We start from the raw sequence: 26,513 nt of genomic DNA on the forward strand, positions 1-26,513 counted from the left end.
GCAGTGTGCTTTGTCTACAAAAGCAAATATTTGTCAAAATCTCGAATTAGAGCCGAGTTGTGGCTGTAGGGAACCTCCACGAGATAGCAGTACAGTGGAATCTTGATTTGCAAACTTAATTGGTTTTTGGACAGGGTTCGTAAATAGAAAACTTTGTATATTGAAGCAAAGAAACAAAGTCCATATTTTAGTCAGTTTGTACACTTTAAACACAAATTAAAACTGTACTGTATAACAAACAAACATAACACGACGCTGATGGAGCAACTTGCTATTTATTAAGAAAGTCAAAAAGACAACTAGCTGAACTGTCCTCATTTGAAGCCGCCCCACCGACACGCACACTCAGTTTGAAATTAAAAAAACCTCCTTAACATTAACAGCCAGATCGCTACAATATTTAGGAATAAAAAATAAAATCCTCTTTCCTCATGCGTGTAACACTTTCCGTACCGTTTATGTCTTACTTACCACTTTTACAACAATGGTTGTGTTACTGCTGTGTTATGCAATCTACTTGTTAACTAATGACCATGTGGTCAAAGAGATACATTTTACTTGTTCTACTTTCTGATGCACTACAAATCCGTATTAAGGTTAAAAAAAGTATCTTGATTTAAATAATGCTCTCCAATTATATCGCCTGCTTCCAATTAACGCCCCGTCATTTTTACGCTTTAGGTCAATAAAAGAATTCCAGCATTTCTACCCTTATTCAGAAGCTCCACATTCCTCCTGACACATTGATTGCTATCAGTCGAGTCATGCAGCAGTTGGCTGGCACTAGACTGCCGCCTTTGTCGCCCCTTCTCTCGCTTACTCGCTTTCCATGTCCAACAATAGCAGAAAGTTGTGGACAACATTGCTAGTTTACGGATTGGAGCGGAGACTTTTTTTTTCCAGGAGTGGACAGTCTCTGTAAGATCTTTGAGAGTTGTCAAGTGTTTCTATAAATACAAGCGCTGCTCTGCAATTTACGCACTCTCTCCCACACACACACACACACACACACACACTATCGCCACGCATGTATTAGCCTGCTGTACCCAACCACATGAAAAGAGTCAAATCCAGCTGTTCTTGGCAGACTGGCTCAATTCTCAACGGTGGTTAACTTCTTCTTACACATAAATGCTCCAATTGGTCATTTGTCATTACAGGCTTATGTTTACTCTTTAAAGTGGTTAGCTTACTTTTACACTTGTATTATAATGTAATGGATTGTGTTCTTGCTTAGCCCGCATTCCCTCAATAGCAGGGTGGTGCACACAAACAACACATGACAAGGGACCATTGCCAATCTGCTTATATAGGGAAGTATGTGCGCATCACCTGAGTGGTCACGACCATGTCCAAGTTGGACTAGACCGTTTAAAATTCACCACAGTGCCTGACCTAAGCACTACGTCCCCCATCATGTCTTCAGTAGCGTCGGTTCAGGGAATGATACACATCAGAACCGCACACTAAAACCTGCACTCGTATTAGTGCTCAGGGGGACTCGCAAGTGGATGCTGCAGTTCATTAGCATTTTCTTGCATCTGGAATGTGAAGTAGGAGCAAATTATACAGAAGCAGCCACCCGTGGCGATACTCCAGAACATGATGGTCAATTTACATTGACACAATCCATAATATGACTTGTTTTGCAGGTTTTTTTTTAACTAAGGTTTATATTATGTGTGATGTAAACATTAACATATCACAGGTAGTTCAGTATCAACACAATTTTAAGGGTAATAGACATTATAGATCCTTTATACCAGTGATTCTCAAACTGTGGTACGTGTACCACTAGTGGTGGACGGGCTCCATCTAATGATATGCCAAATAATCACTTGATTAAAGTACAGTGCTTTATTTTCCTATATTCAAACTGTGTTACTGTTCAAACTATGTGTTATGTTACAGTGGCCAAAAACACTAAATACACTTGTAAAATAAAACCTCTGCCTCGTTTTTAATGAATACTTAGGCATATTACGTTACTGTATTTTAATCTTGGTCAATATGGTGGTACTTGGAAAGCAAAGTTTGTTCTGAGGTGGTACTTGGTAAAAAAAAAAAAAGGGTTGAGAACCACTGCTCTCTATGACAGGAGTGCTTTGCTGCTTTAAGGAATGACTGCCAGAGCACTTCTTAAAGATCGTCTATATGACAAGACATGTTATACAAACTACATTTGATGAAATGATGAGTGTGTTTTTAATTCTGAATACTGTATATTTCAATGAATTATATATGATATGTATGCTGTCAATCATATCCCAGCTGCACTTGGGTGGAAGGCAGGGTACACCCTGGACAGGTTGCAACCTCATCGCAGGCCAACACAGATAGACAACATTCATACTCACATTCGCACACTAGGGCCAATTTAGTATTGCCAACAACCTATCCCCAGGTGCATGTCTTTGGAAGTAGTAGAACATACAAACTCTACACGGAAACACCCCAAGCCCAGGAATCGAACCCAGGACCTTCTTGTTGTGCATGAGACACGAGCCCTAAGCACAGTATTGATGATTAAATAACAGATTATCTTCTTATCCAGCTATTTCTTGCTGCTTTTCCGACACACACGTGTTTGTTTTTTGTAAATAAAGATATTGTATTGTAGATGCTTTTTTGTTTGAATTGTGGATGGAGAGTAATTTTGTGTTGCGTTTGAAATACATTGTTGAACTAAATTGAACAAGAACACTAGTCAAATATCCTCTTTATAACAAGAACGCTGTGTTGTACTACAAAAAAGTTGATCATCAATCCTCTACATCAGTGGTTCTCAACCTTTTTTCTGTGATGTACCCCCTGTGAACATTTTTTTAATTCAAGTACCCCCTGTGAACATTTTTTTAATTCAAGCACCCCCTAATCAGAGCAAAGCATTTTTGGTTGAAAAAAATATATAAAGAAGTAAAATACCGCACTATGTCATCAGTTTCTGATTAATTAAATTGTATAACAGTGCAACATATTGCTCATTTGTAGTGGTCTTTCTTGAACTCTTTGGAAAAAAATATATATAAATAACTAAAAACTTGTTGAAAAATAAACAAGTGATTCAATTATAAATAAAGATTTCTACACATAGAAGTAATCATCAACTTAAAGTGCCCTCTTTGGGGATTGTAATAGAGATCCATCTGGATTCAGGAACTTAATTCTAAACATTTCTTCACAAAAAAAGAAATCTTTAAGATCAATATTTATGGAACATGTCCACAAAAAATCTAGCTGTTAACACTGAATATTGCATTGTTGCATTGTTCTGAATGGAATAGCCTACTTGATTTAATGTTCAGTTTATGAACTTACATTCATTATTTGTTGAAGTATTATTCAATAAATATATTTATAAAGGATTTTTGAATTGTTGCTATTTTTAGAATATTTAAAAAAAATCTCACGTACCCCTTGGCATACCTTCAAGTTTCCCCAGGGGTACACATACCCCCATTTGAGAACCACTGCTCTACATAACAAGAGTTTAAATGCACCTAATCAAAAACATTATTCAAATATCCTTCTCTATTTGACAGGACAGTGCTGCTGTTTTTAAGAATCTGCTCCATAAAAATGAATTAAAGATCCTCCAAATGACAGGATTACTCTGCTGTTTTTAGGAATCTGCTGAAAAAAATGTAAAAGATCATCAAAATATCGTGAGAGCTATCCAGTTGTTAAGGACCTCGCACTTTCAAGTTATTAATTTAACTTGCAAGCCAGTTACAAGTTATTTGTGGGACAGATTTGGCCCAATTCACTGCCTTAAAGGAACCAGGTAAGCAAAACTACTTCATAACTGGGCATAACAAAGACAAAGTTGGTTCTGTCAAATGAAAATTAATTAAATCAGCTTCAGCTATAGGAGAAACACTACCTCGCTGAACAAATAATCACCTGGGAGGGAGTTTTAGGAGCAAAAAGTGGGTTAATCCACTCGATTTGTCTACCGTAGAGGTGGTAATGTTACTTCAAATTCACTCCATGTGACCTGTGACTTACTTTATTCTGCACCCGTCTTGATAATGTTGGGTAAAAGAAGACAATTCAACCCACGTTTAATACTAAAATACTGTGGAAAAGTAACAGCAAATAGTGCAATTGTGCTGATATCACCAGAGCAGTGAACGCATCATTTCCTTTTTGCTCCTGAAGTAATCCCCCTCTTAAAAAGTCAACATACCGCCGACTGGTTCCTGTGGGCGTTCTATATGGCACCTTATGGTCGGCTTCAAAACTGGCAGAACTTGCTAGAAGGTCCGCTATCTGGGAAGAGTGATAATCACTGGCGGTGTTTCGTCGCTCCAATCTCGCCTCCTCAGTCCTCTTCCCCCCTTTCGCTCGCCCCGGAGTCGCTGTCTTCGCCTTGTCCACATCCAACATTCCAACATGGCCGCCGCTGGGAGACACACGCGCACGCACACACCGGGGCGCGCGCACAACATGGCACTAGCCCGCGCCTGAATCCTCGCCTCAGGTTCAACACGCCACGCCCACTTTATGAATGAATAGGAAAAATGGAAAGGAAATCTTTGGGTTCTCTTAAAAATAACGCCTACGATTTATTTTCTTTGCTAGTTGTCTACAATTTCAATTTAGACTGATTTTTTTTCTCTATTATGTATTTGATGTAGTTGTTTTTTTTAATAAGTTACTCAAATGTATCAATCAATAATACATGCTTGTTGTAGTGTGGAACAACTGTACGTCTGCTTTCATTAAATGGTTTTGTGACAGACTTTTATTGTGTTATAAGCGTTATTTACATTGCCGTACAGTATTATTATTGACAGATTTATGAATGCAGGTTTAAGTGGGACATCGTGTGGTCACAACCTGCCCCTGCATGGTCTCCCTGGTTCTAAGGTTCGGTACTTTGGCCCCATCTCGCGGTACTCAGTAGAAGTGGGCCATAATTCAAAGTTTGGAACGATACTTTTAACTAGAGTGAATATTACTAGGGATGTCCGATAATGGCTTTTTGCCAATATCCGATATTCCAATATTGTCCAACTATTTAATTACCGATACCAATATCAACTGATACCGACATCAACCGATGCCGATATATACAGTCGTGGAATTAACACATTATTATGCCTAATTTGGACAACCAGGTATGGTGACGATAAGGTCATTTAAAAAAATGTTTATAAGATAAATCAATTAAAAACATTTTCTTGAATACAAAAGAAAGTAAAACAATATAAAAACAGTTACATAAAACTAGTAATTCATGAAAATGAGTAAAATTAACTGTTAAAGGTTAGTACTATTAGTGGACCGGCAGCACGCACAATCATGTGTGCTTACGGACTGTATCCCTTGCAGACTGTATTGATATATATTGATATATATAATGTAGGAACCAGAATATTAATAACAGAAAGAAACAACCCTTTTGTGTGAATGAGTGTAAATTGGGGATGGAGTTTTTTTTTGGGTTGGTGCACTAATTGTAAGTGTATCTTGTGTTGTTTATGTTGATTTAATTAAAAAAAAAAAAAAAAAAAACCGATAATGATGGAAAAAAAACCGATACCGATAATTTCCGATATTACATTTTAAAGCATTTATCGGCCGATAATATCCGCAGGCCAATATTATCGGACATCTCTAAATATTACTGCTGTAAATCAACAACACAATGAGCAAGAACAACACAACTGAAAAATATCAATCTTATCACGTGAGTATCGATTCGACAACGATCGATATTTGAGTACCGGTTTTGACGGTTTCCACCATTTTTAAGGTTGAAATCATTTTACAACGTTAAAGACTGTATTTTGTTTTATTTTAGATTGATCTCATTATATCTATATTATCAGACAGTTACACAAAAGAGGGCCTGCCGTGACCCGGATTCGAACCGGGGTTGCTGCGGCCACAACGCAGAGTACTAACCACTATACGATCACGGCTGGGAAGAACTGTATGGAAATTCAAATAGGCCCATCAACAAACAAGCACATAGTCCATAATTACCCTTATCATTCTTGGAAATAGAGTCACAGGTGAGATTTTATTTAAGACTAAATATGTTACACATGCACTGATAATTAATGCCTAAAAAATAAACAAAGGTGCAGGAAGACATTATATACATATACATGCATGAATGGTAATGATGGCAAAAATAAGTAGAAAAATAGTGTGTAAATTCACAATGTATTGTTTTTTTTATCATCCGTTAGTAATACAGTGTATGTACAGCAGGTAGAGCAATTGCACCATTCTCAGCACTTCCGGGAACTCGCCCATAAGTGTTTCTTATGGTGAAAGTCTAACCGGAAGCGTTGCTCCCACTGCGACAACAACGGTTACTTTGACATTCGAGCGGGTAAACCTGGAGCCGTTGACAACTTCACACTCATCAGTTTTGGTTGTCGTCCAAGCACTGTTGCCTCCCGAATGGCCGCGGGGCTTGCCCACTCGTCGCCGTGAATGGAATTAGCAGCAATCAGTGAGGATGTTTGACTAATTCCAGGTACGTTTTATTCGTTGTCACACGCCAAGCGAATGCCAGTCGTTGCACTCTGCCAGGATCAAATTGCTTTTTCTGTCCACATTGATAAAAGTAGAGGGCAAGTAAGGGTTCCCAAGTATGGAATAACTTCAGTAAAGTGTTGCTTTAACTGCGTACAAATTGGTAAAAATGTTTTAAACTTATTTTAAAATGGCTTACCCTACAGAAAGTGTTGTTTCATTGTGTCAATAATTACTTAAAAAACATTTCATAGAAAAAAAAAATCATTGAACGAGCTTACTCATAACAATACAAACTAATCCACGTCCATGTGCTTTCTCTCCATTATCTCAATTTAAAACAGCAGACTGACTGTAAAATATGAAGCCAAACCCGTTTGTTAATGCTTTTGGGCTGTTGAAAAAAGGTATCCTGCACATGCACTTATTGTTGTTTTCAATAGGTGGTTTTGCATCAAATGTGTTCCTTAATGAAATACAAGCCCACAACATCTCTTATATTTCTGTTTGATTTCTGTTACATCTGTTTTTTGTTAAGGGTCAGTGTTTTGATCTTGCCAGTTTTACAAACCTGGTGGGGGCTGGTGTGTTTAATAGGAAACCAGTGATTTAAAGTGTGTGTTTCCATGACACAGTCGGTCGGAGGCCGGAATGGCTAGAAGAGAAGTAGTGTTTGAAGTTTAAAGAGACAAACAATGACACCTAGACAATAAAAGGCTGAGCAAGTGGAAGGAACGGTGATAAAATAGGGAACTTGAGTTAAGTTGCTTGTGCCTGCAACTAATTCAAGTCAGATGTTTGGCTCAAATGGTGGTAGCTATAGCTGTCCTCAGTGCAAAGTAGCCAGAGAAGATACAGTCGAACACTGTATTTACTTGTATTTTGAAATAATTAGTTTCGAAATCATGGAAATAAGATTAGTCCGTTCCAGAGTCAAATTGAGGCTATTAAAACCATATGATCTGCACAGGCAGCGTTAAAAGTAGCATTTGGGCAACTGTTATATAAGTGTGGAAATAAAGTTAACCGCTATTGTAAAAAAAAATTAAAACGCAAAGGTGTAACTTTCATGGCAGATTTCTAATGGTAGTGCAAGTGTAAAAGGAAGTTCAACACTGTGAAGACAACAAAACGATTGCTGTGTACTGGACAAAAGTGGGAGTCCAGCTAATAATTGGACGGTATTATAAAAACAAAGAAAAACCAAAACACTCCAATTGAAGCTTGCTAAACTGAGATCCTGTAGTTGCAATCCAAGAAAGAGTAAGGGCACAACTGGAATAGATCCTCTTTTGAAGTCTTTTAATATGTGCTGAGCTGAGTACTCATGTTGGTTCCAACTTTCAAAGGGTGCGCTTGACCATACTGTTTTGAAAGATCTACTGCAAAAATGCTAGTCAAAGATCGTATACATGAAAGAAACGCTGCTATTTAAAGGATATACTGCAAAAGTGCTAGTCAAAGATCCTCAATGCAACCAGAAGACTGTGCTTTTTTAGGGATTTGGTTAAAAAATGCTATAGCCTGAAACCATAAGAATGATAGGACACTGCTGTTTTTAAGGGACTACTACAAAAATACCAGTCAAAGATCGGCAATGTGAATGGAACATTGCTGTTTTTAAGGACTTCACTACAAAAAGGCTTTCAGAAGATTATCAGTATGACTGGAACATTACTATTTTTAAGGGCCTATTACAAAAATGCTAGTTATATATCGTCAGTATGACTGTAACATTGCTATTTTTAAGGACCTACTAGAAAAATGCTAGTCAGAGATTCTCAATATGATTGAACCCTTGCTGTTTTAAGGTTTTACTACAAAAATGGTAATTATATATCGTCAGTATGACTGTAACATTGCTGTTTTTAAGGACCTACTAGAAAAATGCTAGTCAGAGATTCTCAATATGACTGAACCCTTGCTGTTTTAAGGTCTTGCTACAAAAATGCTATTCAAATATCCTCAATATGACTGCAACATTGCTGTTTTTAAGGACTTACCACAAAAACGCATGCAGCAGATCCTAAATATGACTGTGTGGTGGATATACACACACAGGACACTTATTAATTATTACGGTTATAATTCACTGCGTTCTAGCCCATGTTTACTTGCATAGGTGCATAGGTGCTTTTACTTTGAAGTGTTGAGACACACCTCTGTGGTGCTGACGTAATTACCTGTGCGACAGGTTGGTTGTTGTGGTTGTTCTCTCTGAAAATAAACGGAGTGTTACTTGGCTCTCCAAAGAGGAATAAATCTCCGTCGTTTCTCTGCCTACACTCCTACATTGGTGACCCCTTTTTACTCTTGGACGTTTCCAGAGTTTACTGAACATGTCTGCTACACTAAAGTTGCCCGACTTTTGGGAAGGGAACGCAATTGCGTGGTTCGCACAGGCGGAGGCTCAATTCGCCATCAAAGACATTACGGCGGACGAAACAAAGTTTTATCATGTGGTGGCGTCCCTTACAAGCTCGACTGCGGGGAGAGTGGTGAGTCTGCTAGAACGTCCTCCTGCACGCAACAAATACGCCGCTCTGAAGGCGCATCTACTGGAGACTTTTGGACTTTCAGAATCCGAACGTGCGCGCCAACTCCTCTCACTTCCCGGTCTCGGCGACAGTAAGCCTTCTGAGCTGATGGATCACATGCTGGCTCTGCTGGGAGACCATCAGCCGTGTTTTCTTTTCAAAGAACTATTCCTGCAGCAGCTTCCAGAACAGGTTCGTTTGGCACTTGCAAATTCATCTATTACTGATTTTCGCCAGTTGGCCAGGGAGGCGGACAAATTTTTCTCAGCTGGGAAGAAATGTTTTGCAGCCACGCCCCCTTCCACGTCTACTGCCACCAGTGATGACCATATGCACCAGCCATACTCCATCTCTGCCACCACTACTGTGCCCCGACGTGCAAAGCAGTCAGGAGGATTGTGTTTCTACCACGCCAAGTTTGGCAACAAAGCCAAGAAATGCCTTCCCCCCTGTACATTCAGTGCGTCGGGAAACGCACCGGCCGCCACCTATTAGCAGCCGTGGGTGACGGCCGTACCAGCGGCTTGCTGTTTATTACTGACTCCCTCTCCGGTCGTCGCTTTCTTTGTGACACAGGTGCCCATATGAGTGCGCTGCCAGCATCAGCCACAGACATTCGCGCAGGGCCGTGTGGCCCCCCCCTTCTGGCCGCAAATGGCAGCACAATCCACACCTTTGGCACACGCACTGTGACAGTGAGTTTTGCTGGTCAGCGTTTTACCTGGGATTTTGTGTCAGCAAAGGTGTCCACTCCCCTGTTGGGTGCTGATTTCTTTTTTGCCAACAAGCTTCTAGTGCAGACCTGGGCATTCTGCGGCCCGCGGGCCGCATCCGGCCCTTTGTGCGTCCCTGTCCGGCCCGCGTGAGGCCAATTATAAATTACAAAATAAATTTTAAAAAGTATCTATGTCGAGTGTGCAATACAACGGTGCTGCTTTTGTTTTGAAAATCGTTATTTGTATTACTTCCGTGTGGACGTATGCGTGATTGTGAGTGAATGTGAACAACTGCAATTACAAAATAAAGTTGAAAAAACATCTATGTCCTGCGCGCAATACAACTGTGCTGCTTTTATTTTGAAAAGTATTATTTATGGGCGTGTGTCCGTGTGTAACCTGCGAGTGAAGGTGCACATGCAGCGACAAGTGATGCACGGTTTACACCCGAGACGCCAAAAAGAGAAAAGTTGATGAGGAATGCCGTGTTTTCAACAACACATGAACTGCAAAGCAATGTCCCCTCACCTAAGGTGCGTGCCTGCGCAATTGCGCACTGCTCAAGCGTCCGCTGCACGCAGCAAGTATATGCCGCGCACCAAATCAAATCCCATCTGAATTCTAAACAAAATAAACATATTTATTCTATGGAATTTTGCAATGCAACTTTGAGTGACAGTGACAACAAGCGGCCCTAATGGTGTTCGTCAACACCGTTCAATTGAACACCGTTCAATAATTGTAACGTCTATCGAGATGCTTCGAGGACAGGAATTATATCGATCACTTTATTGAACAAAACTGTTTATATTCGGACATAACCACACCAAAAACATGAGTAAAACAATTCTATCTCGAAAAACTAGTCATTTTCTGCCGTACAAACCAGGCCAAAACCAACTTGTCATCTGTCACCAACACGCATAGCACTAAACCACTGGTGCGTTTAAGGCCACACAAAAAGTCGGACAACTCAAACACCACACAAAGTTACACTATGACTCCTCAGTCATACGTGTGCTTATTTTACTGTCATTTATTATTAATGTTAATTTATATATATTAGTCATGGAATGCTGTTACACACACTATGTTGAAGTATTACTATTATTATTATTATTATTATTATTATTATTTATCTTACGGTATATATCAAAAATAATATTGAGCAAAATTTAATTGAAATATTGTCGATGTGGCCCTCCAGCAGTGCTCGGGTAGCTCATGCGGCCCCCGGTAAAAATTAATTGCCCACCCCTGTTCTAGTGGATGTGAGGAACCGCCGCCTCGTCCATGCTGAAACATTCGGCTCATTTCCCTGTGAACACAGTGACACTGCCCCGACGAAGCTGTCCAGTGCCCTCTCGCCCGCTGATGACTTTTCTCACCTCCTCAAGGAGTTCTCAGACATCACCGCACCTACCTTCTCCTCCGCCTCCGCCAAACATGGTGTGTTGCACTACATCTCCACCAATGGCCCGCCTGTGCACGCCAAAGCCCGGCGCCTTGACCCACACAAGCTCAGTATCGCAAGAGCTGAGTTCAACGCCATGGAACGCCTTGGCATCGTCCGCCGGTCGAACAGTCCCTGGGCCTCCCCCCTTCACCTGGTGCCAAAGCCCAATGGTGGTTGGCGCCCGTGCGGCGACTACCGACGCCTTAATGCTGTCACTACGCCGGACCGGTACCCTATTCCACACATCCATGACTTTTCTGCCCACCTGGCGGGTGCGTCTATTTTTTCTAAAGTGGACCTCGTCCGGGGCTATCACCAGGTACCAGTTCAGCCTCAGGACATTCCCAAAACAGCGGTGATTACCCCATTCGGGCTTTTTGAGTTTCTACGGATGCCATTCGGACTAAAAAATGCTGCCCAGACCTTTCAGCGATTGATGGACACGGTGCTGCGTGACTTGTCATTCGTTTTTGTCTACCTGGACGATATCCTAGTGGCCAGCACGTCTGAGGCAGAGCACCTATCACACCTGCGTCTTCTCTTCAGTCGTCTCCAGCAGCACGGCTTGATCATCAACCCAGCGAAATGCCAGTTTGGACTGTCTTCCATGGATTTCCTGGGCCACCACATCACTACAGCAGGGGCGATTCCTCTGCCGTCAAAGGTGGAGGCAGTGTTGGGGCTTCCGCAGCCTCACACTGTCAAGGCTCTACAAGAGTTCTGCGGCATGGTCAATTTTTACCACCGTTTTGTGCCTCGGGCTGCCGACCTTATGCGCCCTCTATACAGCGCTCTCAAGGGTAAAAAAACTTCTAAGCATGCCCTTTCTTGGTCCACGGACATGTTGGCAGCTTTCTCTGCTACAAAGGATGCACTCGCGGACGCAACTATGCTGGCTCACCCGGTGCCTGACGCCCCTGTTGCTCTGACCACGGACGCCTCAGACTATGCTGTGGGTGCTGTTCTCCAGCAGTTGGTCAATAGTGTTTGGCAACCTCTCGCTTTTTTCAGCCGCCAACTTAGGTCCAGTGAGCAGAAATATAGCACTTTTGACCGTGAACTCCTCGCCCTGTATTTAGCCATCCGTCATTTCCGTTTCCTGCTGGAAGCCCGTCCGTTCACTGCCTTTGTGGATCACAAGCCTTTGACCTTCGCCATGGCCAAGGTGTCGGAACCATGGTCTGCCAGGCAACAGCGCCACCTAGCTTTTATTTCTGAATTTACCACGGACATTAAACATGTGTCAGGAAAAGACAATCCCGTGGCTGACTGCCTCTCCCGTGTGGTCATTGGTGCTGTCCACCTTGGAATAGACTATGCCCGAATGGCTGTGGACCAAGTTTCGGACCCCGACATTCAGGCGTACAGAACAGCGGTCACTGGCCTCCAGTTGGCGGACGTCCCGTTCGGCGATGCCGGCACAACGCTGCTCTGCGACGTATCTCTGGACCTGCCCCGTCCTGTGGTGCCGCAGGTCTGGAGACGGCAAGTTTTCGACGCCATACATGGCCTCTCGCACCCAGGCAGCAAGCCGTCACAGCGTCTCGTGGCAGCAAAGTTTGTCTGGCATGGCCTCAAGAAGGACATTCGCGACTGGGTCAGGACCTGTGTGGCATGCCAACGCGCTAAGATCCATCGCCATGTTAAGGCCCCGTTGGAGCAGTTTGCAGTTCCCGAAAGGCGTTTTGACCACGTCAACGTTGACCTGGTGGGACCCCTTCCTCCCTCCAGGGGATTTACTCACCTTCTGACTATGGTGGACCGGACCACCCGTTGGCCGGAGGTTGTCCCACTGTCGGCAACGACATCAGCTGGGTCGCCCGGTATGGTGCCCGGTATGGTGCCCCATCTGACCTTTCGTCTGATCGTGGCCCCCAGTTTACTTCCGAGCTCTGGAATACTGTTGCCTGTCAGTTGGGTGTCTCACTCCACCGCACTACAGCATACCACCCTCAAGCAAACGGCATGTGTGAACGTTTTCACAGGGACATGAAGGCCGCCCTTAAGGCTTCTCTCACAGACGACGGCTGGGTCGACAAGCTCCCGTGGGTGATGCTGGGGATTAGAGCTGCGCCTAAGGAGGACCTCCTGTCTTCCTCAGCGGAGTTAGTTTATGGCCAGACCCTCAGAGTCCCAGGTGAATTTATACCCCGCACTACAGTCCCCTGGTCTGCTTCTGACCAGCGGCGTAGCCTCATGGACACTGCCCGTACCTTCCTACCAGTCCCGACCTCGCACCACTGCTTGCCCCAGGTGCACATTCCCCCTGACCTGCGAGCAGCGGGGTATGTGTTCATCCGCCACGATGCCCATAGGGGGCCCTTGCAACCACCATACGACGGTCCTTATCGGGTTGTGGAGGCTGGGGATAAGACATTTGTCATTGACATTGGGGGCACACTGGATCGCGTCTCAGTGGACCGGCTGAAGCCAGCCCACCTGGATTTGGGCCGTTCAGTTGAGGTGGCTCAGGCACCACGTCGCGGTCGACCCCCACACTGCCAACCGACGTCTGCTCGCCGTCAGCAGCCGGCTGTCACCCTCCCGCTTCACCCCCCTCCGCCTGCCCAGGAGCTTCGGAATCGCTTTGGGCGGGTCATTCGGGTCCCTGGTCGTTTCACTGGGCCAGTTCTTGTGAATTCTGGGGGGACGTGTGTGGTGGATATACACACACAGGACACTTATTAATTATTACGGTTATAATTCACTGCGTTCTAGCCCATGTTTACTTGCATAGGTGCATAGGTGCTTTTACTTTGAAGTGTTGAGACACACCTCTGTGGTGCTGATGTAATTACCTGTGCGACATGTTGGTTGTTGTGGTTGTTCTCTCTGAAAATAAACGGAGTGTTACTTGGCTCTCCAAAGAGGAATAAATCTCCGTCGTTTCTCTGCCTACACTCCTACAACTGGAACATTGATGTTTTTAATGACCTACTACAAAAATGGTAGTTAAATATCCTCAATATTACTGTAACATTGCTGTTTTAAGGACCTACTACATTAATGCTAGTCAAAGATTGCCAATATAACTGAATTTTTTCTGTTTTAAAAGACCTACTACAAAAATGCAAGACAAAGTAAAACATGTGCCTTTTAAAATGACTAAAGTTTTGTGTCATTACTGTTACCTGTATTTTTTTTTTTACAAAATTAAACTGAATGAACATCCTCTAAGTCTGGGGAGTCCATATTTTTATCCATGGGTAGTATACAGTGTGTCCTGGAGTTCATGTGCAGGAAGTTACACAAAGATATAAGAGTGTGTGTCACCAGCATGTGGTGACTGCGCTGGCTTTTAATTGGTTGCTGCTGTGAACTACACGCCCCACCCAATTCTTTGTAGTCCATATCCACACAATTCAGGAAGGTTTTAGTGAGTCACGTTTTGTCATCACACACGCACACCATTCATGGTGATCTTTAAAGGTCCATGTTGGGATGCAGTGAATGTTTCCATACCTCATTACATGATGTGTTGTTTTCAGAGTGTGCAATGGCAGAACTACCGTCTGGACTGTTGGAAGCATGCGTGGTGGTTGGAGCCTCCAACGATAAGCTCCGAGATGTATACCAGGTACTAATACTGTAGATCCACATCAGCTATGAACACCATCATCGTTTTATGCCTCGCAGAGGAATACATTTGATTTATAACCAAATTGTGAATTATTGCTAAAGCACTCCTGAAAGGTATTCCATATAAACAGGAGTACTCTGCTATTTTTAATTGTATTTGCAAAAACATTTTGAAAAAGCCTACACATTGCAGGAGAGCTTTGGTGTTTTAAGAATCTAGAATCTAAAAGAACAAGTCAAAGACATTCTTTATAACAGGAGTGCTCTGCTGTGTTTAAGGATCTACTTCAAAAAACAGTAGTCAAATATATTCTTATTAACAGATGTCCTTTGCTATTTTTAGAAATCTACTAAAAAAGCACAATTTAAAAGTCTTATATATGACAGGCAATCTTTGTTCTTTTTAGTAATTTACTACAAAAACAAGTGAAAGAGTCTATAAATAGCAGGGAGTGTTGTGCTGTTTTTAGGAATCTACTCCAGAAAAACAAAGCAAATATGTTCTATATAACGGGTGATCTGCTGTTTTTAAGGCTCTCCTGCAAACACACTAGTCAAAGCTATTCTCACAAGAAGAGTCCTCTGCTCTTTTTAGGAATTTACTGTAAAAACACTAGTTAAATACCTTGTATATGACAGGATCACCTTGCTGTTTATAGTAATCTACTGCAAAAACACAAGTCAAAGATCTCCAATAACAGGAGTATTCTGCTGTTTTTAGGAAAATACTGAAAAAAAATAGTCAGAGGTCCGGGATGAGCAAAATGTCCAAAACACACCTAGAAAAGACGCACAGGAAGGCGGGGAAGAAAAGTAAAAAAGAAGCCACAAGTCCCAGAAGAGCCAAAGTGCTTGTAATTATGGCAGGAGAAATTTGCAGTTTTTAGAAATCTACTGCAAAAACACTAGTCACATGTTTTATATATGCAGGAATGTTTTTAATTTTTAACATTCATTTTTGCGTCAAAGTATCACTTCTGTGTTTTTTCAATGAAATATAAAAAAAATAGGATCAAAGAAATTGTGTTGAACGCTCGCCTCAGCCGCAGGTACTCGCTGTTCCTCTTGCCTAAACGCTGCACTGAATTGCAGGACAGAGAGACTATCAGGGGTGCCGAAACAAGCTCCCTAACTAGCATAGTTAGTATCATTTAGCTATCTTAATTGTAGGCGCCTGCGTGCGGTCTCCGAGCCACAACATTGATGGCTTTCTAATTTGCTGCTAATCATATTTGGATGATTACAATCCGAACACCGATAGTTCCAAAGCAGTTGTAATTCTAGAGCATTTATTAGTAGCCAGCGAGAAGGTATATTTTTGACGTGACGTATGTAAACAGAGGTCACAACACAGAAAGTACAGTACATTACCCGAGTGGGCATGGCTGCAGGATATAGTTGCCAAATGGCAAACATTTTTTGCATGCATTTTATAGAATTTTACATTACATTTTAAATGATAATAATGTTAGTAAATTATCTACTTAGAAAAACTAAAAATTATTTGGTACATTACATGGGACATGTAAGTGTCAAAAAGAAAACCAAAAGAGGTTGGTAAATGAGAATAAATCTAAAGGTAAAATATAGTGTAGAAATGCACCCAATTGCAGGAAATGGAGTCTTACATTTTCTTTTGGGGCGTGCGTGGCAGCATTTAGTGGTGATAGAAATGTTCCTCTTTTCTTAGTCAGTTTTCCTTTTTTTTTTTTCTCAAAAGGTGCTCACATGCCTGTATACGACAGGAGAGCTTTGTTGTTTTTAGAAATCTACTGCAAAAACACTAGTCAAGGATACTGTAACATGAGTGCTCTGCTGTTTTTAAAGATCTACTGTAAAAAACGCTTGTCAATCATGTTCTTTATAACATGAGTCCTCAGCTCTTTTTAGGAATCTAGTGTACTGTAATAACAATAGTTAAAGGTCTTAATATATCACAGGTGATCTTTGTTCTTTTTAACAATTTACTGCAAAAACCAGCGAAAGAGCCTATAAATAGCATGGAGAGTTGTGCTGACTAGGACCCTACTGCAGAAGAACAAGGCAAAAGCGGTATGTTCTATATAACAGGGGTGATCTGCTATATTTAAGGATCTTGTGCAAAACACTAGTCAAATATGTTCTATATAACAGGAGTACTCTACTGTTTTTAAGGATATATTGTGAAACAAAGTTTCTTTATAACATGAGTCCTCAGCTCTTCTGAGGAATCTACTGTAATAACACTAGTTAAAGGCCTACTGAAATGAATTTTTTTTATTTAAACAGGGATAGCAGATCCATTCTATGTGTCATACTTGATCATTTCGCGATATTGCCATATTTTTGCTGAAAGGATTTAGTAGAGAACATCGACGATAAAGTTCGCAACTTTTGGTCGCTGATAAAAAAAGCCTTGCCTGTACCGGAATTAGCGTGACGTCGCAGGTTGAAAGGCTCCTCACATATCCCCATTGTTTACACCAGCAGCGAGAACGATTCGGACCGAGAAAGCGACGATTACCCCATTAATTTGAGCGAGGATGAAAGATTCGTGGATGAGTCACGTGAGAGTGAAGGACTAGAGTGCAGTGCAGGACGTATCTTTTTTCGCTCTGACCGTAACTTAGGTACAAGGGCTCATTGGATTCCACACTTTCTCCTTTTTCTATTGTGGATCACGGATTTGTATTTTAAACCACCTCGGATACTATATCCTCTTGAAAATGAGAGTCGAGAACGCGAAATGGACATTCACAGTAACTTTTATCTCCACGACAATACATCGGCGAAGCACTTTAGCTATGGGGCTAACGTGATAGCATCGAGCTTAACTGCAGATAGAAACAAAAGCCAGCCAGCCATTATCTGCTCATCAACACCCGTGCTCACCTGCGTTCCAGCGATCGACGGAGCGACGAAGGACTTTACCCGATCATCGATGCGGTCGGCGGCTAGCGTCGGATAGCGCGTCTGCTATCCAAGTCAAAAGTCCTCCTGGTTGTGTTGCTGCAGCCAGCCGCTAATACACCGATCCCACCTACAGCTTTCTTCTTTGCTGTCTTCATTGTCCATTAAAGGCCTACTGAAATGAATTTTTTTTATTTAAACGGGGATAGCAGATCTATTCTATGTGTCATACTTGATCATTTCGCGATATTGCCATATTTTTGCTGAAAGGATTTAGTATAGAACAACGACGATAAAGATCGCAACTTTTGGTATCTGATAAAAAAAGGCTTGCCCCTACCGGAAGTAGCGTGACGTAGTCAATTGAACATATACGCAAAGTTCCCTATTGTTTACAATGATGGCCGCATGAAGTGAGAGAGATTCGGACCGAGAAAGCGACAATTTCCCCATTAATTTGAGCGAGGATGAAAGATTTGTGGATGAGTAAAGTGCAAGTGAAGGACTAGTGGGGAGTTGAAGCTATTCAGATAGGGAAGATGCTGTGAGAGCCGGGGGTGACCTGATATTCAGCTGGGAATGACTACAACAGTAAATAAACACAAGACATATATATACTCTATTAGCCACAACACAACCAGGCTTATATTTAATATGCCACAAATTAATCCTGCATAAAAACACCTACGTGTTTGTTATGCTAGCTCCTAGCTTCTCTGCTAGCTCCTAGCTCCATAGAACGCGCCAATACAATTCAAACACCTGATCAACACACACAATCACTCAGCCCAAAAGACAGTTCACCTAACCCAAGGTTCATAAAGCTTATATATTTTTAAAAAGTTACGTACGTGACGCGCACATACGGTCAAGCTATCAAATGTTTAGCAGCCAAGGCTGCATACTCACGGTACCTGATATTCAGCTGGGAATGACTACAACAGTAAATAAACACAAGACATATATATACTCTATTAGCCACAACACAACCAGGCTTATATTTAATATGCCACAAATGAATCCTGCATAAAAACACCTACGTGTTTGTTATGCTAGCTCCTAGCTCCTCTGCTAGCTCCTAGCTCCATAGAACACGCCAATACAATTCAAACACCTGATCAACACACACAATCACTCAGCCCAAAAGACCGTTCACCTAACCCAAGGTTCATAAAGCTTATATATTTTAAAAAAGTTACGTACGTGACGCGCACATATGGTCAAGCTATCAAATGTTTAGCAGCCAAGGCTGCATACTCACGGTACCTGATATTCAGCTGGGAATGACTACAACAGTATATAAACACAAGACATATATATACTCTATTAGCCACAACACAACCAGGCTTATATTTAATATGCCACAAATTAATTCTGCATAAAAACACCTACGTGTTTGTTATGCTAGCTCCTAGTTCCTCTGCTAGCTCCATAGAACACGCCAATACAATTCAAACACCTGATCAACACACACAATCACTCAGCCCAAAAGACAGTTCACCTAACCCAATGTTCATAAAGCTTATATATTTTTAAAAAGTTACGTACGTGACGCGCACATACGGTCAAGCTATCAAATGTTTAGCAGCCAAGGCTGCATACTCACGGTACCTGGTATTCAGCTGGGAATGACTAAAACAGTAAATAAACACAAGACATATATTTACTCTATTAGCCACAACACAACCAGGCTTATATTTAATATGACACAAATTAATCCTGCATAAAAACACCTACGTCTTTGTTATGCTAACTCCTAGCTCCTATGCTAGCTCCTAGCTCCATAGAACACGCCAGTACTATTCAAACACCTGATCAACACACACAATCACTCAGCCCAAAAGACCGTTCACCTAACCCAAGGTTCATAAAGCTTATATATTTTTAAAAAGTTACGTACATACGCAAAAAAAAAGTTGCGCACATACGGTCAAGCGATCAAATGTTTAGAAGCCAAAGCTGCATACTCACGGTAGCACGTCTGCGTCTTTGTCATCCAAATCAAAGTAATCCTGGTAAGAGTCTGTGTTGTCCCAGTTCTCTACAGGCGTCTGTGTATCAAAGTCAAAAGTCCTCCTGGTTAGAGTCTCTGTTATCCGAGTTCTTCCATCTTGACTGCATCTTTCGGGAATGTAAACAAAGACGCGCCGGCTGTGTACTGTTGTTGCTGACTTCGTTCGAAAAATACGTCCATTTCGCACCGACAACTTTCTTCTTTGCTTGCTCAGCTTCTTTCTCCATAATGCAATGAACATAATTGCAACAGATTCACGAACACAGATGTCCAGAATACTGTGGAATTATGAAATGAAAACAGAGCTTTTTTGTACTGTATTCAATGGGGAAGGCATACCTCTGTTCCCCGGGCTACGTCACGCGCATACGTCATCCTCAGAGGCGTTTCGAACCGGAAGTTTAGCGGCAAATTTAAAATGTCACTTTATAAGTTAACCCGGCCGTATTGGCATGTGTTATAATGTTAAGATTTCATCATTGATATATAAACTATCAGACTGCGTGGTCGGTAGTAGTGGGTTTCAGTAGGCCTTTAAACAAATTGCAAAAGATTCACCAACACAGATGTTCAGAATACTGTGGAATTTTGCGATGAAAACAGAGCTTTTTGTATTGGATCCAATGGTGTCCAAATACTTCAGTTTCAACGATTGACGTCACGCGCATACGTCATCATACATAGACGTTTTCAACCGGAAGTTTCCCGGGAAATTTAAAATTGCACTTTATAAGTTAACCCGGCTGTATTGGCATGTGTTGCAATGTTAAGATTTCATCATTGATATATAAACTATCAGACTGCGTGGTCGGTAGTAGTGGGTTTCAGTAGGCCTTTAAAGGTCTTAAAATATGACAAGTGATCTTTGTTCTTTTTAGTAATTTACCTAAACAACAAGTAAAGGAGCCTATTAAGAGTGGGAGCGTTGTGCTGTTTTTTGTAATCTACTGCAGAAGAACAAGGCAAATGTGTTCCATATATCAGGGGTGATCTGCTATATTTAAAGATCTTGTGCTAAACACTAGTCAAATATGTTCTATATAACAGGAGTACTCTGCTGTTTTTAAGGATCTACTGCAAACACACAAGTTAAGTATATTCTCATAACAGGAGTTCTCCTGCTCTTTTTAGGAATTTACTGTAAAAACACTGGCCAAATATATTTGTCAGGAGAGCTTTGCTGTTTTTAGGAATATTACTGCAAAAACATGAGTAAAAAATATGTTTTAATGACGGGAGAGCTTTGCTGTTTTTTAGGAATCTACTGCAGAAGCACTAGTCAGAGATATTCTATATTTCCCTGAGAAACAACTTCCTGTACAGTGGAAATTTATTTTTTGGGTGTATTTATTTTCTCAGAGTTACTAGGTCCAGAGGAAAAAATGTCTTGTTATGCAAAACCCAAATGTCCCCTGGAGAGGACACTGGTTCTGCTGTTTTTAGAAAACATAATGCAGAAATACTAGTTAAAGATCCTACAAATGACAGGAGCACTCTGCTGTTTACCACAATACATAGCATACATGGCATCTGTGAAGCTGAAGCATTTGTACAAATACATGCCTGACCCTCAACTCTCTGCAGCTTCTTCAGCAAAAAAAGTTTGTGGAACTGCCTCTACTGGATGCGGAAGTACTGCAGGTCCACATCCCACCTTTTGTCTCCAAGGAGACCAGTTCCAGTCAGGCCATCGGTCCGGCATTTAGCCGTGTGCAGAGGAGGAGGAGCTTCATCAAGAAGGTATGTTTTATTGTTTTCCTTATTATTAAGATCTTTTATAAAAACTTGTCTGGTCTTATTGAAGAGGCGAGATCGCGCTCCAGACCCTGTACATAACGGGGAAGCTGCCAATAATTCTGAGTTGTCCTTGGCAACAGAGGACATCAGCGTCCCGAAGGACCTGGACCTCATCGCTTTGCCACAGCTTTGTTTTCCAGGTAATCAGGATTTGATGTCTCTATGCTAACCGGATGTGATAGATTTCGGCTTATGATGGATTTCTTGATTAGGTGGTCTCCAGTTGGTAAATGAGCACAAAGAAGACGTTTATCACTTCCTAGTTTTTACCGACCTCTTCGGGAACCGCACTCATGGCGTTGTAGCGCAGTACCACAGATCTGTACAGGTAGATACTCTGTATTATAAGATTAATTGTGTTGTTGTTGTTGATGATGTTAATGCAATTTTTTTTGCGTAGTCCTGTCAGGAAGGTGCTAACCACAACGGACATCGGTGGAATTCATCAAAGTCTCGACTTTTTACGCCGTTTGCTGTGTGTGTCATCTCCAAGTTCCCTTACTACAACGCCTTGAGAGACTGCTTGTCATGGTAATTCATTATATAGAATATATTAGTTATTTCATTTATTTTTAGGAATCTACTCCAAAAAGGCTAGTTACAGAGGCTCTATACTGAAAAAGTACACTTTTGCTCGGTTAAAATGCTATTAAAATCCTCTGTATGTCGGGAGTGCTTTTCTATTTTTAACCACTTAACTGCTAAAACTTACATGACAGTGCTTTGCTGTTTTTATGACTCAACTGCAAGCACACTGGTCAAAGATCTATATGACGGGAGGGCTTTGCTGTTTTAAAAAGATCTATGGCAAAAATGCTGGTGAAAGATCTAAATCAGGGAATCTTAACCCTTTTTAAATTTTAGGTACATTTTTAGATAAATGCACGCATCCCCGCCAGGGTCAGCGCCCGTGGGCATGTATTGGGGCCCAACTTTTTCACTACAAAGGGGGCCAGGGCCCACTCGAATATTAACACTGAATTTATAATCTTACTGTAATCGTATTAAATTAACCTTAGGCTTATGTCAAGCTGATTGAAGAAATAAGTACTAATCAAATAATTGAAGACAAATAAATGTACATACAATTATGTAGTGCTAAAATGAATAAACTAAATTGATAATTATGTTACTTAACTAAACGGCCAATAACTAAGTGCACATGAAAATACAGCTTTACCACTTTAGTTATCATTTTTGCACTCAATCTTCTCTATGACTTTAGCTCCAGACTTCTTCTGTTTGTTTGATATTGTCATTGCTGCCACAAGTGGTGGAAAAGTGTTTTACAACTTAATACTGCTGCGGCCCATACAGACCACAACTGACAAACAAATATTTTCTGGCGACAATGTTCTGAATGACATATCTTTGGTACTGTTTTTAGGAATCTGTTGCAAAATTGTATGGACTGAGCTTGTGGGCTGCTTTGGTGGTCATCTGGGGGTTGTACAGCAGTTGAAATATTGGGATCACTAGTCTTAGAGGTTGTTTATTCAGTTGTTTAATTTGGTAGAAAATAGCAGATAACACACATGACACAAAACGATAGTCCTTTCAAATGGCAACTTTCTTTCATGTAGAAGCACTGAAATAAATCAAGAACTTACATTGTGATAGTCAGTCTCATTTTTAGAGCAGAGTGAAAAAAATAATGGAATCACTCAATTCAGAGGAAACATTATGGAATCAGGAAAACAAACATACAAATAAAACACTCCAAAACACCACTAGTACTTTGTAGCACACCTCTGGTTTTTTATAACAGCTTGCAGTCTTTAAGGTTAGGTCTTAATGAGTGACAACCAGTACTCTTCATCAATCTTGCACCAACTTTTTTTGATTGCTGTTGTCAGATCAGCTTTGCAGGTTGGAGTCTTGTCATGGACCATTTTCTTAAATTTCCACCACAAATTTTTAATTGGATTGAGATCCTGATTATTTTCAGGCCTTGACATTGACCTTATACGTTCTACTTCAAGGAAAGATATGACAGTTTTTGCTCTATGGCAAGATGCATTATCATCACCCCCAAACATCCTTTCGATTGACTGTATAAGAAAAGTGTCCAGAATGTCAATGTAAACTTGTGTATTTATAAAGCTGTAATTATAGCCATGTCCCCAATGCCATTAACTGACATGCAGTCCCATATCATCAATGACCGTGGAAATGTGCATGTTTTCTTCAGGCAGTCGTCTTCATTAATCTCATTGGAACGGCACTAAAAAAAGTTCCATCTTTAGTATTGTCCAATGCAGATTCGCGATACATCACTGAATATGACTTTCATCCAGTCATCTATAGTCCATGATTGCGTTTCTTTAGCCCATTGGAACCTTGTTTTTTGTTTAGGTGTTACTTGTAACGTTTCAGGGGAGAAGAAGACGGCACTTAGGCAGGAATGCTGTTTAGCCGTTGGCGTATTTAATCTACATATAGCGATGAGCGTGTAATTAAATAACAAGTTGGGTGCAAGACTATGTGAAGCGTTAACAATGAGAGTGTTACCAGCAGGTGTTGAAAGTGTATGTTGAGAAGCATGCAGAAGTCCAAAGGGGGCAAGGCTGGCCCAGTAGTCCATGAGCAGGCGAGATGTCGGGGGTAGGAGAGAGGCGTCCGAGTCCGTAAGCAGGCGAGGGGTCGAGATCCGGGAAGGCAGTAAGAGATCCAGAGGAGGCCCGGGGAGACAAGACACATACAGTAGTTTGTGACGAATACTGCAGGACGAGGGAAAAGGAAACAGCACAATGAGCACAAAGGTGGGTGGACACAGAGAGCAAAAACGGTCATCAAGAAGGAGCTAGATACGTTTAGAAGCTTACTGTGCGATACAGATGGCTACGTTCCGGCGCTGAGATGCAAGGTGTGCTGGCTTATAAACCGTGGAGTCTCATCAACGTCTGGTGTGTTGATTTCTGAATGAGCGCAGCTGTGCAGAGGCGTGGTCCTGGCTGGAGAGACGCACGCAGGGATGCGCCCAGAGACACGCCCGGCATGTGCTCGAGCCGTGACAATACTGATAGCTTTCGTTTAGCTTTTCTGTATTTACATTCAATTTACTCCAGGCGCATTCTTATAGTTCTGTCACAGACGATGACTCCAGTCTGTTCTAAATGTGTTTTGCTGTACATTTTCTGTACTTTTTCTGTAATGTTTAAGTTTTCTGTCCTGACACTTTGGTGTTTTCTTTGGTCTACCAGTATGCTTGCCTTTTACAACCTTCCCATGTTATTTGTACTTTGTCCTGATTTTAGGCACTGCTGACTGTGAACATCATTTTTTGCAATATTGTGTGATGATAGTGATGGGTCCGGCAACACCGATGCATCGGCGCATGCGTCGAGCTCATAGAGCGATACCGTGTGTCGGTGCGCGTATCGCTTTTAGAAAGTCTCGTGACCGAACACGAGCTGTTTTGGTCACGTGACCGCTCATGAGCTGTTCTGGTCACGTGACCGCTCATGAACTGTATCGCACTGACGCCTGCGCGTCAAACTGTTTATTAGGAAGCGGCGCAATGCGTGTTGTTGACGAACACCGTTAGGGCCGCTTGTTGTCACTGTCACTCAAAGTTGCATTTCAAAATTACACAGAATAAATGTGTTTATTTTGTTTAGAATTCAGATGGGTTTGATTTGGTGCGCGGCATATATTGGCTGTGCGGCGCACGGTGTGCGCGGAGGACGCTTGAGCACTGCGCAATTGCGCAGGCGCGCACCTTAGAGGGAATGTTGCTCACAGGGCACAGAGGAGGCGTCAGTGCGATACAGTTCGCGTATCGGTCACGTGACCAAAGCAGCTCATGATCGGTCACGTGACTTTCTAAAAGCGGTACGCGCACCGACACAGGGTTTCGCTCTATGAGCTCGACGCATGCGCCTATGCATCTGTGTTGCAGGACCCATCACTACTGTTACTAGAGAAGGTACAGGAATGACGGCGTGGCGAAGTTGGTAGCGTGGCCGTGCCAGCAATCGGTTACTGGGGTTCAATCCCCACCTTCTACCATCCTAGTCATGATACATGTTCACATTATTTGACTGTATCTAAAAAAGATAAAAATATATTTTTATTTAAATGAAGATATTAAATAATCCTAAATGAAATACAATGACTTGGTTTATATTATTGTATATACTAGGTCATAAAATCAGTGTCAGTTGAGTCGGTCCATAGGTTGCCTGTAGGGATTTTTAATGTCCAGCAGATGTCAGTATTTAGTGACACAGTATCGACACAGTATCAATACAGTTTTGCAATGTGTCGAAACGCTTCATGAGGCCTCATCAACCCATCACTATGGGATGATTTACCTTTTTGAAGAAGTTTGATAACCCCCATCTTTGTTTCAATTGACATCTTTCGTGTTGGTGCCATGATTCATGTCAATCCACCTGGTGCAACATCTGTCCAAGCTCTCTAATCGGTCTCCTTTTTAACTGCAGACCAATTAACAGATTTAGTTTCTTGCAGGTGTTAGCTTTGGAAAGGAAATTTAACAGGGGATTCCATAATTAATTCCTCAGAATTGAGTAATTCCATAATGTTTTCATTCTGACTGACTACGACAATTTATTTTTTGATTTCTTTTAGTATTTCTTAAAGCTAGAAAGTTTCCATTTGAAATGACTATAGGTGTGTGTCATGTTTGTTGTTGACTTTTTTCTACAAAATTAAACAACTGAATGAACATCCTCCAAGTCTGGTGATTCTATAATTTTTGCCAGGGGTTGTACTTGGCCCACAGGTTGCCAGATGAACAAGATACTCCATAACAAATGTACATTTTTGACACACGGATGCAGACAAATTGATGCATTTATTTGTCTTGTTTTTTTCAGTCTGCTTGTCCAGTTGCGCCCTGCGAGACATATTGACTTTGAGGAGACAATGAAAGAGTTTTCTGCCAAGTTGTCCTTGGTTCCTATACCCCCTTCTGGACAGCTCCACATGGTCAGAAAGTTTTTAATAATATCATGTTATACTCTTTTCAATCAAACTTAGTCATGTTTGTGTGTGTGTGTGTC

General features: G+C 41.6%; 2 protein-coding genes and 1 non-coding gene across 5 annotated transcripts in view; 1 reads left to right on the top strand and 2 right to left on the bottom strand.

Moving 5' to 3' along the window:
* Nucleotides 1–4,429, bottom strand: part of ptk2aa (protein tyrosine kinase 2aa) — a 109,433-nt gene extending 105,004 nt beyond the window's left edge. The window contains exon 1 of the mRNA XM_062056538.1: nucleotides 4,190–4,429. The gene's annotated coding sequence lies outside the window, so the exon portion shown is untranslated. The remainder of the gene's footprint in view (nucleotides 1–4,189) is intronic.
* A 1,429-nt stretch (nucleotides 4,430–5,858) lies between these two features.
* Nucleotides 5,859–5,930, bottom strand: trnah-gug (transfer RNA histidin (anticodon GUG)). Its single transcript has one exon. It is a non-coding gene; the product is annotated as a tRNA-His (tRNA).
* Nucleotides 5,931–6,291: 361 nt separating this feature from the next.
* Nucleotides 6,292–26,513, top strand: part of dennd3a (DENN/MADD domain containing 3a) — a 46,152-nt gene continuing 25,930 nt past the window's right edge. For 2 of the 3 annotated variants that reach the window (XM_062056539.1, XM_062056541.1), the window contains exons 1-7: nucleotides 6,292–6,496; nucleotides 14,693–14,781; nucleotides 21,271–21,425; nucleotides 21,487–21,623; nucleotides 21,696–21,811; nucleotides 21,884–22,014; nucleotides 26,328–26,439. In XM_062056539.1, coding sequence (XP_061912523.1) covers nucleotides 14,701–14,781; nucleotides 21,271–21,425; nucleotides 21,487–21,623; nucleotides 21,696–21,811; nucleotides 21,884–22,014; nucleotides 26,328–26,439 — 732 coding nt within the window. In that variant the 5' untranslated portion in view covers nucleotides 6,292–6,496; nucleotides 14,693–14,700. Of the gene's footprint in view, nucleotides 6,497–14,692; nucleotides 14,782–21,270; nucleotides 21,427–21,486; nucleotides 21,624–21,695; nucleotides 21,812–21,883; nucleotides 22,015–26,327; nucleotides 26,440–26,513 lie in introns of all 3 variants that reach the window. The other variant, XM_062056540.1, reaches the window with a different exon arrangement.

The sequence above is a fragment of the Entelurus aequoreus genome, linkage group LG08 (assembly GCF_033978785.1).
Source record: "Entelurus aequoreus isolate RoL-2023_Sb linkage group LG08, RoL_Eaeq_v1.1, whole genome shotgun sequence".
In the NCBI taxonomy this organism is placed as follows: domain Eukaryota; kingdom Metazoa; phylum Chordata; class Actinopteri; order Syngnathiformes; family Syngnathidae; genus Entelurus; species Entelurus aequoreus.